We start from the raw sequence: 14,353 nt of genomic DNA, 5'->3' as shown, positions 1-14,353 counted from the left end.
AAGTAAAACTCAGTTCCCGGTAGTTGTGGCACTGCTACTACCTCATAGTACTCAATGGATCTAGCTCATAGTCCTCATAGACCTAATAGGATCTACCTCATAGTTCCTAATATAATCTACCAAATAGTCCTCATAGGATCCACCTAAACAGGGCAGCATAATCATTGGCACACTTAAAAAAAAAGAAGATATATATTTTTTTTATTTTTATTTTATTATTATTATTAACAAAATTCACAGCACAATGCGGCAGCATAATCATTACTACAGATTTTTCACTTTATTCTTTTTTGGGCATTTCCTCCCAGTGCAAATATGTTTAAATTAGTTACAGACAGTAGTGTTCTGGATCAATTAATAGTTTTTAAACCTATGTTGTGAGTAATAGAGAAGAAAATGTTTAAAATATTGTTGCAAGTGGCCTGTATGCATCGCCTTCACATGGTCTTGCAAAGCTGTTCATGTCTTAAAGATATTGATGTGGATGGTTCCAACATTCTCATATATTCTCATTTTTTACATTTCTCACAGTGTAAATATGTTTTTGAATGAGTTTCTGAAAATGGTGTTCTAAGATGGGACATATGTAATTATAAATTGTAAACCCTTGTTGCAAATATACCAACCAAAAAAATATTTAAAATGTTGATGCATGATTGTGGACCATTTGGAAATAGTACAATTCCAGGTCTTCTGGATGTTTTTGGTCGCTGTGTCATAATTCAGCTTAATTTTTTATATATTGTTGCTTAAGGCACACTCATTAACGAGAAAATGTCAAACTGGCACTGCATGTTGAAAAGGTTGCTGACCCCTGATCTACATCATAGTCCCTAATAGGATTTACCTCATAGTCCTCATAGGATCTACCTCATAGTCCTCATAGTTCCTATAGGATATACCTCATAGTCCCTACTAGGATCTACTTATTAGTCTTCATAGTTTATAATTGGAACAAACTCAAATTTCCTAATGTACTTCCTCAACATATGTCTTTCCTCCTCATGGCAGTAGGGCAAACCCAGCCTAGTTCATGGCCTGCAGCACACACGCTTGTTTGGGGAAAGCTGACAGATGGAGCAAAACAATGCAGCTTTTGGTGGGTTCTGCATGTCATCCACTGATTGTACAGTGGTTATATCGCGCATTTGTTTAGGGCCGGTGTTTTAATATGGACAGGTTTAATGGTTTTGAGGTTAAGGTTAAATCAATTCATTTATTTTCTCTGCATTTGCTACTGGACTTTTTTAGGTCCTGTCCTCGTTTTGTGTGTTTATTTCAAAGATGGAATGCCATCAACTCTTCCTCTGATCTAACCAGACGTCAGTCCAATAAGAGTTAATGCTCTAAACCTGGACTGGATTTTTTTGGATGTGTTCCTGTGTGTTTGTATGTGTGGGGGTAAATCTCAGCTAAATCCCACAGTTTCACAGATTCCAGCATTTAGGGTTAGAAGAGATTACAGTGCAGTCGGCTGCATGTTGTATACAACGTCAGCAATGTCTTTTCTGCTTATTCAAACAAGGCTCTCACTGTGCTGCTGTTTACGCGCATGCAACTGTTCCTCAGGTTAGAACGCAATAGAGATATTCCACACAAACATGGCTCTTCTTTTCTGCCCCTACACAATCCATCCCATGAGGCCAGTGCTTTGTGTATGAGTGTAGTGGTGCATGCTGCAGTGGCCCTCCCTCCTCCTACTACCTCTTGAAGCCATCACTTGAACTCACTGCCCATACGCTCACACTGTGTCTGGTTATGACTGCCATTGTGAGTCCCCGCATCGCCTGCTCAGTGGAGGAGGGCCACTTGTTTCCGCTTGTTCCCATGAAGCGTTTGGTGGTATTGGTGGTTAAAGGTTATACATGTCAAGTTAAGATAATGTATATGATCATAATGGCTTGTTTCCCTTCATTATGGGAAGGATTTTTTTCACGTTTAGCAGTATTCTGGTTCAGATTTCTATGTATCTTTTTAGTTGATTTTCATGGAATTATCAATTTAAGGATTTTTGCTCATAGCTTCATCATGCTGCTGTTTAGCTTCATCATGCTAGTGCTTTTCATTGAAGAAGAAAGTGTGTGTTGAGCATGCCATCTGTGTTTACATTACATGTTTGTGTAACAGGAGAGTCTCCAGCAGCTGGTGATGATGTCTCTACCCAATGTGTTGGTCCTCGGCCGCAACCCCCTCTCTGGTGAGTCTCCTTCACCCCGAGTACACCATGAACTGTGCACCCTCACCAAACACCTTCATATGTTCACAGTGTTGTGAATCCAGGCCACAGTTTATTGTATCATTGTTCCAGACTGGGCTTCTTCTGATCTCCGTTTCTGTAGTGTTGGCGCTGCCTGCTATTGGCGCTGCCTGCTATTGGTGCTGCCTGCTATTGGTCCTGCTGCGGGATTCGGAAAGGCACAATTATTTTACGTTTATGAAATGTTGGCCTTTTGCAATTGTGTTTTTTCTTTCTTTGTACTCGATACATATTTGGTATACACATTTAATTAACTATATGTCATTTATCTAGCTTATGATCAATATTTACTTTACTTGAGGCAAATTAAATCAAAGATGAGCTACAGCTGATTAACTGCGCCCATCCCTACACTCTCATGCAACAATGCATCTAGGACCTTTTAATGACAACCTTTTGTTCATGACCAGTGATGGGCAGAAACCTCTGATGGGGAGAAGTCTCGAGGACAACAGGGATGACCAGTAACCAGTGTGTTGGAATGTCTTCCACACTCGCAGCACAAAATGAGGATTAATTAGAATGTAAATAGACAAGTTACCATAGCAGCCGGTAGACACTTTGGTTTTTACCTCAAGCTCATTTCCTGTCACATTCAGAAAGAAGCAGAATGACTATGAATAACAGAATGAATAAAACAGCTTGGAGCTGAGGTCATGCCTTCTTGGACTTGGTATCGGATATCCTCGTGTTGATTTCACACTACCTAGAGCTGTTTGGACTTGATGATCGTGTCAGCCATCGCCTTCATCTCTGCTGCATGGGAACATGATAGTCCAGGGAGGGAGCTGAAGGGGTGTCGCCATGTGTTGCGGCCACTGGTACTACGTTATTGCTGTTCACTAGGCAAAGGAATGGGACTGATGGACATGCAGCACTAACAAGTCAGTAGTTAAAGATTAGCAATCACCTTTTGGTCAAAGAGGCTACAATTAAGCATAACTAAAACACTTCTAAAGCCCATCAAAAACCCTTCTGTCAGTGTTGTTGAGGCACATGCATCATGGTCCTGTTTGTTTGTACCGTGTCCCCTGGTTACCCCTCTGCCCTTTAACCCTTGGCCTGATCATAAGTCATCCAGACAGTCAGCCAGCAATGGCAATAATCAGTACAGAGGTTGCCTATCTGAAGCTAAAGCTACCAGCTGGAAGTAATTTTGTGTGTGTGTGTGTGTTTGTGTGTTGGGGATAGGGGAACATTATGCCCAAAGCTCACACCGTATATGTTATAAAAATTAGCATGTTCTTTCATCACACACACACACACACACGCACATGCACACACACTGGGAGGCATGCCTGCCTTGCAGTGACTCAACAGATGATCTTTGTTAGTCTGGCCCCTTCTGATTCTGGCTCTTTTCTGTGCGGTGTACCTGACGACCAGAACCCTTTAGTGGGGGGATTCAGTGACAATTGTGTTTAACTAAGCAGAAACAATAACAGCTAAAAAGGGAAGCCTCACTCTGCTGTTTCTTTCTGCTGAGGCGAGGTCGAAATACAGCTTTATATAGACTCTATCCATATATTTGGAGGGATTTAGAATATAAAGGATAGTCAGTTTCACTGACAGCTGATCCATGGCACTTGTGTCCTCTCTGGCCTCCAGCAGAATTGCTGTTTATGTTCATAATAAATGGGAAGGATTATAGCCTGTAAGATCCACTAACATTGTGTGCAATCACTTAAATTAACTTCTACTGGAATGAGTTTATGCTTGCGTTTGAGTTTAAAAAACAAATAACATTTGTCAGCATCAATCATTTACTTCTAACTAGCATAAATAATATTTTCCTATTGGTCTCAATGCAATCAAACATTATTATATGGTTGTATTAGTCTCCATTAGTCTCCAAGCATGCCAACCACGATTCGATGATGGCTGAAGCGAAGTGGATTTATTCCATTTTCAAAGCATAAATGGTTTCATCGCCACTAAATACAACAACGCAGCCTAATTACAACAATGGCAGGAGACAGTTGTCCTAGCCTGACAGCTGAGAACACACACACACACACACACACACACACACACACACACACACACACACACACACACACACACACACACACACACACACACACACACACACACACACACACACACACACACACACTTGCATGATTCGATTCACCGCTACCGGAAACTTAGACTGAACGAAAAAACGAACGCTTCGCGAACGACGACTCTTGGCGAACTGAATGACGCAAACTGAATTGCGGAAAGGAATCACTAAATCCAACCCTACTAAACACCACTTCCCTTTGTCAACAAAAGCCTCTACGTTCTTAGAACCAATCACAACGCAACATGGAAACACGTGACTTCAAAATGGCGGCGCCCCGACCCCCCCCCAAAAAAAACTAAAAGAAAAAAAAAAGTTTAATTCATTAACTAATAACCTTATAATTGCCTTTAAAATAAAATGACAGAACTTGAACATAGAAGCCTGATAAAAAATGGTAATTTTGAAGAAAAGTGGTCAGACGGACTTAGAGGCTTTTGCATCTAAACTCTTCAAATGGTACAACTTGAAATGCCATATTTGAATTTCAAAAGGAAAATGTATAAAGAGCCCTTCATATTGGCTCGTACTAGAGTAAATAAGCTAATTTAATTGGTGATTAATTAATCAATTATTAAATAACTTTTACTGTTATTCAGGGCTGAAAAGTGCATTGACATTTAAAATGCAAGGCAACTACTATTGGTTAGTTGAAAAATAATAATCATCATTGTGATTAAACATCTCTTCCAGTGTCCTGGCCAAGACAGGCAGCAGTAGCCTACAGTCACACATAGCATAGACACAAAACATAAGAAAAATAAAACAACTAAAACAGTCCACAGGGGGGAGGGGGGGATATCAATATCGCAAGACATTTGGGGAGGCTCAAGGACGTGTGTAATATTAAGTTTGAGCAACAAAGTGTTGTCTGGTGGTGGACTCTATAGACATAATTCACCATACTGTAGTGACTACATTATGGGTTCGTGTTCCCCTCTTACTGATCGAGTGGGAGGGAACTGGCTATGAGTCACTGGGGTCTAGGGGGACGGGTTATGCGGTTGCACGAGTTCTAGCCATGCGCTGCGAGTGATTGTTCTGCTCTGTCGTTGTTGGATTAAAACGGTTATTGTTACGCTGCCTACGTCCTCCTTTTCCTCCGGCACTACAATACTGTGTTATTGACATGTTTTCGTTCTGTGTTATAGGGACACTGTCCCTTTAAGAATCACGTGACTTCTGTGTTGATATGCCGGTCGGTGCGATGTTTGAATTGAACGGTTTTTATGACAAAATGAACGTCCCGCCGTTGCTTGTCGAGGTGAGAAATTATCTCTTCCCTTATTTTGTCGCAATTTCTACAGTCTATAGACAGAATGTGTTACCTGGCAGAGTTTGTCGACGTGTTTAAAAACATAACGTCTTACCTGGGCGAGTGTCACTTCGGTGTATGCGCGTGCGTGTGTTTTCTTACCTGCGCGTGTGCCGATGGCGGAGCCGTTAAACGCCTTTACCTATGCATGTGTGTGTGTGTGTGTGAGCATGTGTGTGTGTGTGCGTGAGCGTGTGTTTGTGCGCGTGCATGTCGCTGCCTTTGTGTTGATGTGTGTGTGTGCTCGTGTGTGCGTTTCCGTGTATGTTTGTGATGAAAAGAAACTTATTTTTAGGACACGTCGGCCAGCGAAATATTTGATTTAATATTAGAGCAGTATCATGGGAAAGTACAAGCAGCAAAGTTACCAAGGATACATTCGGTGAGACAATGAGTGAACAAGATTCTTATAGGGAAATGTTTGCATTGTGGGTAGGGAATATACAGTTATACAAAGGTGAGTGGGAGTGACCATTCTGGAGCAATTAGGATTGGCGGGAGAGGTCAAGTTGAAATGTAATACACTATGGGGGAGTTGGCATGTCTGTAAGACAGGGCTGCAATACAGTTAAACAAATCTACACAACAAAGAAGTCAGTCGATTGGCCTGGCCTCCGTATCAGACCAGGTGGCTCCAGTGGGAATGCAAGTCTGAACTACCTTAACCTCTCTCAGTTAGAGAGAGGAAGGGTGGTATCTTAAGGTCCAAGGAGAATGTAAACAGTTCCTTTTTAGATTGATTAGTAATTATATAAATAAGGTTAATGTAAGGTTTATACTTGTGCATTATAGTTATGATTAATATTTCCACGACAGTTTGTGCGCATGTGCGTGCTGGTGTGTGTGTTCTTACCTGCGTGTGTGTGTGTGTGTGTGTGCGCTTCCATGTATGGGTCACTGCCTTTGTGTTGACGTGCACATGCTTGTGTGTGTGTGTAGTGTCTGCGCATGTGTGTGCGTTTCCGTGTATGTTCTTGCGCATGTGTTTGCGTGTGGTGTATATATGCGTTCGCGCTTGGCACATGCGCACTTGAGTAACTTCAGTAACTGGTGCGACAGGCCTGCTATTTTAGTAGTAAGATACATTTGACGACAACATTGATCCCTGTGAAAGACCTATTGGGTCATCTTTCTCATTCACTACTGGATAACCGCGAGGGTAACGGGTTGGAGTTGGTGTTTTCTGACTCTTGTGGTTCCTACAGGAAGGAGGGAGGGAGGGAGAGGAGGAGTTCTTTTCACCCTCTTTCCTCCCTTGCTTGTTCAACCTGTCTGGCCATAATGAGTTATCTTGTCCTCATCCTTAAATCTGTCTATAAAATCTCTTCTCCCGCTTGCGTCCTCCCTCTCCGTCACTTGAGCCTTTTTAAATAAATCCACCCGTAGAACTCTTTATCTCTCCATCTCTTAACCGCTGCATCGCAGGGCTAGTGATCACTTAGACCTCCTTCAGGTCCCTCAGCCACATCGTTTCAAACCCTCAGCACACCTCTTCATGCCACTTAGTTATAATAATCTTTCCTTGAACTGTGGGTTACCGGCTTTACCCTCTCATGATGATGCTGGACTCTTTAAGGTTTCTCTACGTAAAAAACTTAGTTGGGATTGATTGAATCATGGGTTGGTATTGAATCATGGGTTGGTTTTGAGTCATAAGCCATGGAAAGAAAGAAGGCGGGAGAGATTGATTGGCTTCTCTGGTAGGAATAAATTAAACCAAATCAATCTGTCAGCCCCTGTGTTGGCATATTGTCCTTCCACTAAGGAACGGCTTCTCTCCTGTTCCCCTGCTGCTCCCTTATTGGCTGACTCAAGGATTCCATAATGCCCGGGGGGTCTGGGAACATATTCTGATCACGACTCCATGCACTCTGTGGCCTGGTCATCTTGTGGGCATAGAGGTGTGTGTGTGTGAGTATCGATAAGCTTCTGTCCTATGCCATGTGGACTGCCAAAACCTTACTTTTATTTTAGAAATGTTGCTGATGTCTAAATCAACCCATGCCTCACTAGGTTATATTAAGGTGTTGTTATACCATAGTAGTGTGTCTATAGTCTCGAATACCGTCCCAAGATTAGGTATTCCAAACGTGGTTTTATTTACCCTTTTCTGCCGTTCACAATAGGCTTAACTTGCTAACAAACAAGTCTGCCTGAAGCTCAATTAGAATTAGGTGGGCTGATAGCATTTTGTTGTTTAGCTGTCCCCTCTCATAAAGAAGTGGTCGAGTTGATGAAGGCTGCACAGCCGTTCAACTGGTAGTACTTAGTGGCAAATCATTAAAGGACGCCCTCAAAGGTGAACACTACAGCTTTGTACACATGACCAAAGCAGAAATTGAATATAGAATAGAGCATACAGAACATACATTCTGGATAGAAAAATGGTTAGTATTTCATGTGTAAAGCAATGATTATCCCTAAATTATATGCAGTAGCATTTTGTAGCTAGCTGGTCCTATCGGCATACTGTTACTGTTAGATACTGTTCTTCAACTAACTGGTCCTATAGGCATTCTGTTTCTGTTAGATACTGTTCTTTAAATTACTGCAGTAAAGAGAAAACATTGTGTGCTGAGAGGATTACAAACTAGCCTGGGTGGCAAAGGGACCACAGTTGGCATGGTTACTGTCACTAAGCTGGATTTATCATTGGAGCAGGAATATGTTACTAGAGCAACCTCTATGGGCTGCATATATATGTTAAAACACACAGGCCCAGTTCAAACAAACATGAACAGACTTGAACAAAAACATAAACATTCACCAAATTACATATTTTGCACCTCTTACATAAAGTAGGACTCACACAAGCATTGATACTCCAAATACTGGCAGCTATTAATTAATTCATAATACACACACACACACACACACACACACACACACACACACACACACACACACACACACACACACACAACCTGTACTGAAAACCCCCCAGTACTGAAGGAGATATTCAGTGGATTAACAAGCTAGATGCAGTAAGCAAGGGTGATGCCCATTAAGAAATGTACAAAGATATCGGTTACTCTTCAACTTTCCTCCTACCTATCAAGAAAATGTTTTTTTTTTATTTTATCAAAGACTTATGACTTAAAATATTAAATATCATCCTCCTTCTCCTGTCCTAGTATGGGGGGCGGTTGTGACAGATTGTTACATCACTCTCCGGTAATTTCTGTTCTAACCCTCCGTTCCCATCCCTATAAAATACTTCCACCCAATACAATTAGGTGAAAATAAAGAGACCACCCAAAGAAGAGAGCTGAGCTACAGTCTGTACCGGGTTCAGTGTCCATGTGACACCATGTCTTCACCAGACAGTGGTTTGAAAAGTTGTTATTTAGTTTGAGTTCAGGTTCAATACAATAATACACAAGCCACTTTGGATGACTGGAGAATGTGATGGTCAATATTAAGCTATTTTACACGCAAGGGCTGATCAAGTATGTTATCCTTTTACTACTTCAGTGTAAGAAGATATGCCTTTGAGGCGCATATTGTCATTCATCTTCTTTCGTATATCCGTACAGATAGTGCTCCTGGGTTCCTTAAGGGATATTTTAAACGGGTTTCTCTGATGTCTCTGTACAGAGCAAGGTCTGGAAGAGGTGCAGAAGCTGTTACTGTTGCTGCTGGGGTGTGCTGTTCAGGTAATTTCCTCCTCCTCCTCCTTTTACTCCTCAATTCGAACCGTCTTGTTACCTCTGATAATGAAAAGCAATACCATTTAGTGATGTCTATGGATAGTAAATTACTACAAAATCCTAGTAAATCGTAGTGCAACCAAGTGAGTACATAGGTTTCATTGTTTATACAATGACTAATTCTACTACTCATTCATAAGAGTCCTCTAACCTTCAGTAGTGAGCTCCTGCTCCATTGTTTTGCGTGTCGTGCATACATGTAGACCACATTTCTATTATAGAATACAGTCCTTTCCCTAGAAGTTATTTGTGGCATGGGATGGGTGTGTCACCTTTGTAAACAATAATTATAATGTATGAGTATTTGTGATAAAGTTGTAACAATGTGTTTCTGCCCCTCTCTCTTCTGTTTCCAGTGTGAGAGGAAGGAGGAGTACATTGAGCGCATTCAGACTCTGGACTTTGACACCAAAGCAGCTATTGCTTCCCACATCCAAGAGGTATATCTGCTGCTGTGCCTCAATACACTGATCACCTAGAACTACCAACCTGAACCAGTTCAGCACATTAAGGCCAAAGCACAATCTCAGTGAATCTCAGTTCATGTTTGTAACACAAGCCAAAAACGTATTGAATCCTATTGTTGCTAACTGAGCAACAGGGCCTGGATGTTGGAGGGCTGTATTTTCCCGCTGACTTCCTTTCGGACTCAAGTCTATTTTGGACGTTAAAATCCCATAATAATATTCCGCGTCCATTCCGCGTGCCTCCAACTTTAGTGTTAAAAGAAAAAGATAATTAATCACAAATTAATAGTTATTGCCAGTTCTTATGACTTTGAAATGCAACGCTTATGATATGTCGTGTTGACAGACTTTATATATCGCATTTCATACAGGATCAACTTGCATTTTAGCGGCTTTTACCAAGATTAAAAAAAACAGTTTTAATGTGTACAATTTCAACCAGTGCAGAATAAGGACCATCTTGAATAATCGATCTATACATCCATCTCTGTGGATCGGGCTTGATTGAAGTGTGAGTGAGGACCCTGACTGAACCGACCTCATCCTGGCTCAGGTGACACACAACCAGGAGAAGGTGGTAGACCTGCAGTGGCTGGAGGGAGGGGAGCTGCCCACCGAGGATCTGGACGGCCTGGCCCGGAGCCTGGCCTTCCACCTCAAGCGCCTGGTGGACGAGCGGGACACGCAGTTCGAGGTAGGGCCCCACTGGGGGGGCTCTGGGCCGGGGTCATTAGGGTCTCTGGAAACGTACGAGTGAGTTTCTTAGCACTGTGAGAATATACGCTGGCAGTATTTCTACAGCGTCCCACCTGCAGAACACTTTGTGGACAGGTCTGTCGTGGTGGTCGATCCAGCCTGTGTCTACGTGTCTTATAGTCTGAGAGGAAGACAAAACTCGGGAAATGTTTTGTAAATGTGGAAACTTTTCTTCTCTATCCTTCTCTAACACATGCACGTACGCAAGCACACACGCACATACACACATAATGGAGATGTATTGTGAAAGGGTTTCCAGCCCAGAAGGTGCAGATGCCGTTACTGATATTGTATGTGTGTGGTGTTGGTGTGTTTGTGTCGTGTGGGGATGCAGTTGAAGTTCTATTCGTCTCAAGAACCTCAGACAAGCTGTCCTCAGTTAAAGTCCTGTTACTACCTGTCACTACTAGCAGATGACATGTGTGTTGCGTTGTGTGCTAGCACTGCGAGGCGGGAGCCAGGTCCAGCCCTCAGAAGGAGCTCTCCCTCCGTTTTCACCATTATTTCCTGTGATCCGATACCTTGGGCCATCCTATAACTTGGGCCAGGACAAGTTGATAACCCCAAGCAGAGCTTATCAACCCAAGGAAAGGGCTGATAAACCGTACTCAGAAAACCCTTCCCCGTCCCAACATGGGCTTAATATCAACTCTGAGAAGCTCAAACCGTCATGACCTGAGGGTGACGTCAACCCAAAAGCCCTCGTTGATGTCCTGGATGGGACAGCGGAGGAGGACCTTGTTGATGTCCTGGACGAGACAGCGGAGGAGGATCTCGTTGATGTCCTGGAGAGCGGAGTGATGTGTCGTCCAAACCAATACATTCCGTAGTGTACCGTTACAATACAGACTAGCATGACTATAATGTGATCAAGATTCCAACCCTAAATAGTTATGAACATCGCAAATCAAAGTACTTAAAAGATACAGTGTGTGGAATTTGATGACATCTAGCAGTGAGGTTGCTGATTGCCTCCAAAACCATAGCCCTGATCTGTTGCACCGGCCATCATCAACATATGCAGCTTTCCCTCCTCTTCCTCATCATAATCATCCATAATTGTTTGGATTTCCTCAACGAGGTTCTCCTCGACTGTCCCCCTCCAGGACATAAATGATCCCTGGAGGCAACAAAAAGTAGAGGAGACCCCCTGAGGTCTGTACCTGGCTCCTGGCCATCTTGAAATTCTAATCGTAAATCAATAAACTATGTCCCTCCAAAGAGTGCGTCTCCTCCTGGGTACATTTGGTCTATTCATCGTATTCGTCAGGACCAAATTCTGAGTCAGTCTTGTGCTTAAAGTCAGAGGGCAACAAATACTCTCCATGAATCCTTCCCCACTCATAATGGGGATGGTTTCTAATAGTACATTCATTTAATAGATTTATTTTCTGGTTTCCTGCTCCCTACCTCCTATACTCTCCCTCCCTACCTACCTACCTACCTACCCTCCCTACCTCCCCTTCTTACCCTTCCTACCTACCTCCCCTCCCCGTCACCTACCCTACTTACCTACCCCACCTACCTTCCCAACCCCATATGTCCACCAGACCATCGTGGATCTGACCCAGGAGCGGGACTTTGTGCAGCTGTCCCCCCTGGTGCCCGGTCCCGTGATGTCCCCGGGGGGGGACTCCCCCAGCATGAGGCGGACGGAGAGCCGGCAGCACCTCTCTGTTGAGCTGGCCGACGCCAAAGCCAAGATCCGCCGCCTGCGCCAGGAGCTGTGAGTAAATGACCCTGTGGCCCCTAACCCTAACCCTGCCCACACTACTGAGGGTTTGACACAAGGGGGCTGTGAGTACATGACCCTGTTGTACCTAACCCTAACCCTGCCCAGGCTGCTGGGGGTATGACACACAGGGGCTGGGTCCCTGCCCACACTGCTGTGGGTCTGACACAGGGGGGCTGGTTGGAGAGTTTCCTAACATAGTTTGGCAATTTTATTTTAGAGGCATTTTTTGTCGTACTTGTTGAAATTCTCTTGTATTTTTTCCATTTACATTAAAACTCTAGCATACTGGTTCTTGTTTCTCTAAAGTTGCCTACTGACTTTAAGTATTTAAGTTTAACTGTTGATTTTTGGGGGATTTCTGTATGTGGAACTGCAAGTGATAAAACTGGCTAGTTAAGATATCTTAGTTTTGTTGGTTTGCTATTGTATTTTCATATTTGAAAAGAAGAAACTGAAGAATCTTGGAGGTTAAAAAAAATGGTATTTAGATAATCCTAGTAGTCATCCTCATCCATTTTAACCTGTTGTTGAGCTCCATGTAAGGCTGTCGTCCAAATGGGAGGTTTGTGTCAGGAAGCTATTTGGGTTTCAGCCTTGACGGGCCGGAGCAGTGAACACGTAGATTAAAGCATTAATAATAGAAGCCTGTCCGAGGCCCCCAGGCTTAGTGGTCATCTCTTGGCGCTCTTACAGGAAGGCGTGTGGCATCCACCACCATTATCTTTCCTTTGAGGGTAGAGAAGTAGGAAGCTACTGTTGCAGGAAGATTTATACAGGCCTAGTGCTTTAATGTATTTTATTTCAGATAGCACAGACGCCTTTCTATCCTTTTACAGTGTTCTTTCAGAACAGACGATGTAAAGCTCATTCCATGTCAGATTTAATGTAAAGGTGATTCCTGGTCAGATTCAATGTAAAGCTGTTTCCAGGTCAGATTCAATGTAAAGGTGATTCCAGGTCAGTTTCAATGTAAAGCTGATTCCATGTCAGATGAATTGTAAAGGACAGCTCTGTAGATGTTGTTCCTGGGACTCCTGTGATCAGCAAGGCTTAATTGAAGACTTTGACACTCAGTGTTCAGACGGGTCAGGATGGTTCTTGACTGGTTTCGCAGTGCAGCTCTTTGTTTGTGCTGACAGAAGGCAACGTGGTCCAAACAATACGCTATCCACATGGAATCAGGAGGAGATGCACTCTATGGACATGGGAAATTCAAGCTTCAACTGTGGACTAGTTGCCCCTTACTATACTGATGCTGCTGGCTGGGATTCTTGAAACATTATGAAGTATCGTGTCATCACATGACCCTTGTCTCCATCTTGGCCTCTGTCTTGGTTCCCAGGCCTCTGTTTCGCTTAGGGTCTTAAAGAGTTCACAAGCCACTGGCCTGCAGGCCGTTGTCTTCTCCAGTCCTACCATACCCAGCGGACTTCACAGCACTAGCTGTGGGCTGAAAGGCAGAAGACAACAAGTGGATGCTTTAATTGCATTTCTTTCAGTTGTTTATGGGTTGCGCTGGAATTACTTTTTGCTATGGCCGGTCGGTTCAAGGGTTACAATGACAATATCACTGGGGAAGAAAGGCTAGAAGCAGCACACAAATGATGCGGTCTCATTGTGGAATTTGATCCTGCACAATATTCCTGATGTAGCCACATAGATGCATTTATTAATGTGATGATGTAGATAGCATTAGGTTGCTGTTGAGAGAGAGAGAGAGAGAGAGAGAGGTCAGCGCCTCTTGTCCTCAAAGTGGAGAGATACACTCAGTAAACAACAGCTCGCTTGCACTTTTTGTCTCACTTCACACAGCCACCTATTAAAATGTAGACCTCTGTGCCTCTTGTGGTCAAATAAATTCAACTGTGCAGTTTCTATGTCTGTGTTGTGGGTTTTCTACTGCTAGGGGATGAGTTTGTGTGTGTCTATATGGTGGGTTTTGTACAGCTAGGGGGTGAGTTTGTCTATGTGGTGGATTTGGTACAGCTAAGGGATGAGTTTGTGTGTTTGTCTATGGGGTGAGCTCGGGACATCTAGGGGGTGAGTTT

At 43.1% G+C, this 14,353-nt stretch overlaps 1 protein-coding gene across 4 annotated transcripts in view; it reads left to right on the top strand.

Moving 5' to 3' along the window:
• Window positions 1-14,353, top strand: part of ccdc88ab (coiled-coil domain containing 88Ab) — a 127,003-nt gene that overhangs the window by 33,057 nt on the left and 79,593 nt on the right. For all 4 annotated transcript variants that reach the window (XM_079730193.1, XM_079730192.1, XM_079730191.1 and 1 more), the window contains exons 4-8: window positions 2,128-2,197; window positions 9,235-9,293; window positions 9,704-9,787; window positions 10,368-10,508; window positions 12,121-12,296. In XM_079730193.1, the coding sequence (XP_079586319.1) occupies window positions 2,128-2,197; window positions 9,235-9,293; window positions 9,704-9,787; window positions 10,368-10,508; window positions 12,121-12,296 (530 nt within the window). The remainder of the gene's footprint in view (window positions 1-2,127; window positions 2,198-9,234; window positions 9,294-9,703; window positions 9,788-10,367; window positions 10,509-12,120; window positions 12,297-14,353) is intronic.

The sequence above is a fragment of the Pollachius pollachius genome (assembly GCF_949987615.1).
Source record: "Pollachius pollachius genome assembly, chromosome: 2".
Classification (NCBI taxonomy): domain Eukaryota; kingdom Metazoa; phylum Chordata; class Actinopteri; order Gadiformes; family Gadidae; genus Pollachius; species Pollachius pollachius.
This window is presented reverse-complemented; position numbering and strand designations above follow the sequence as displayed.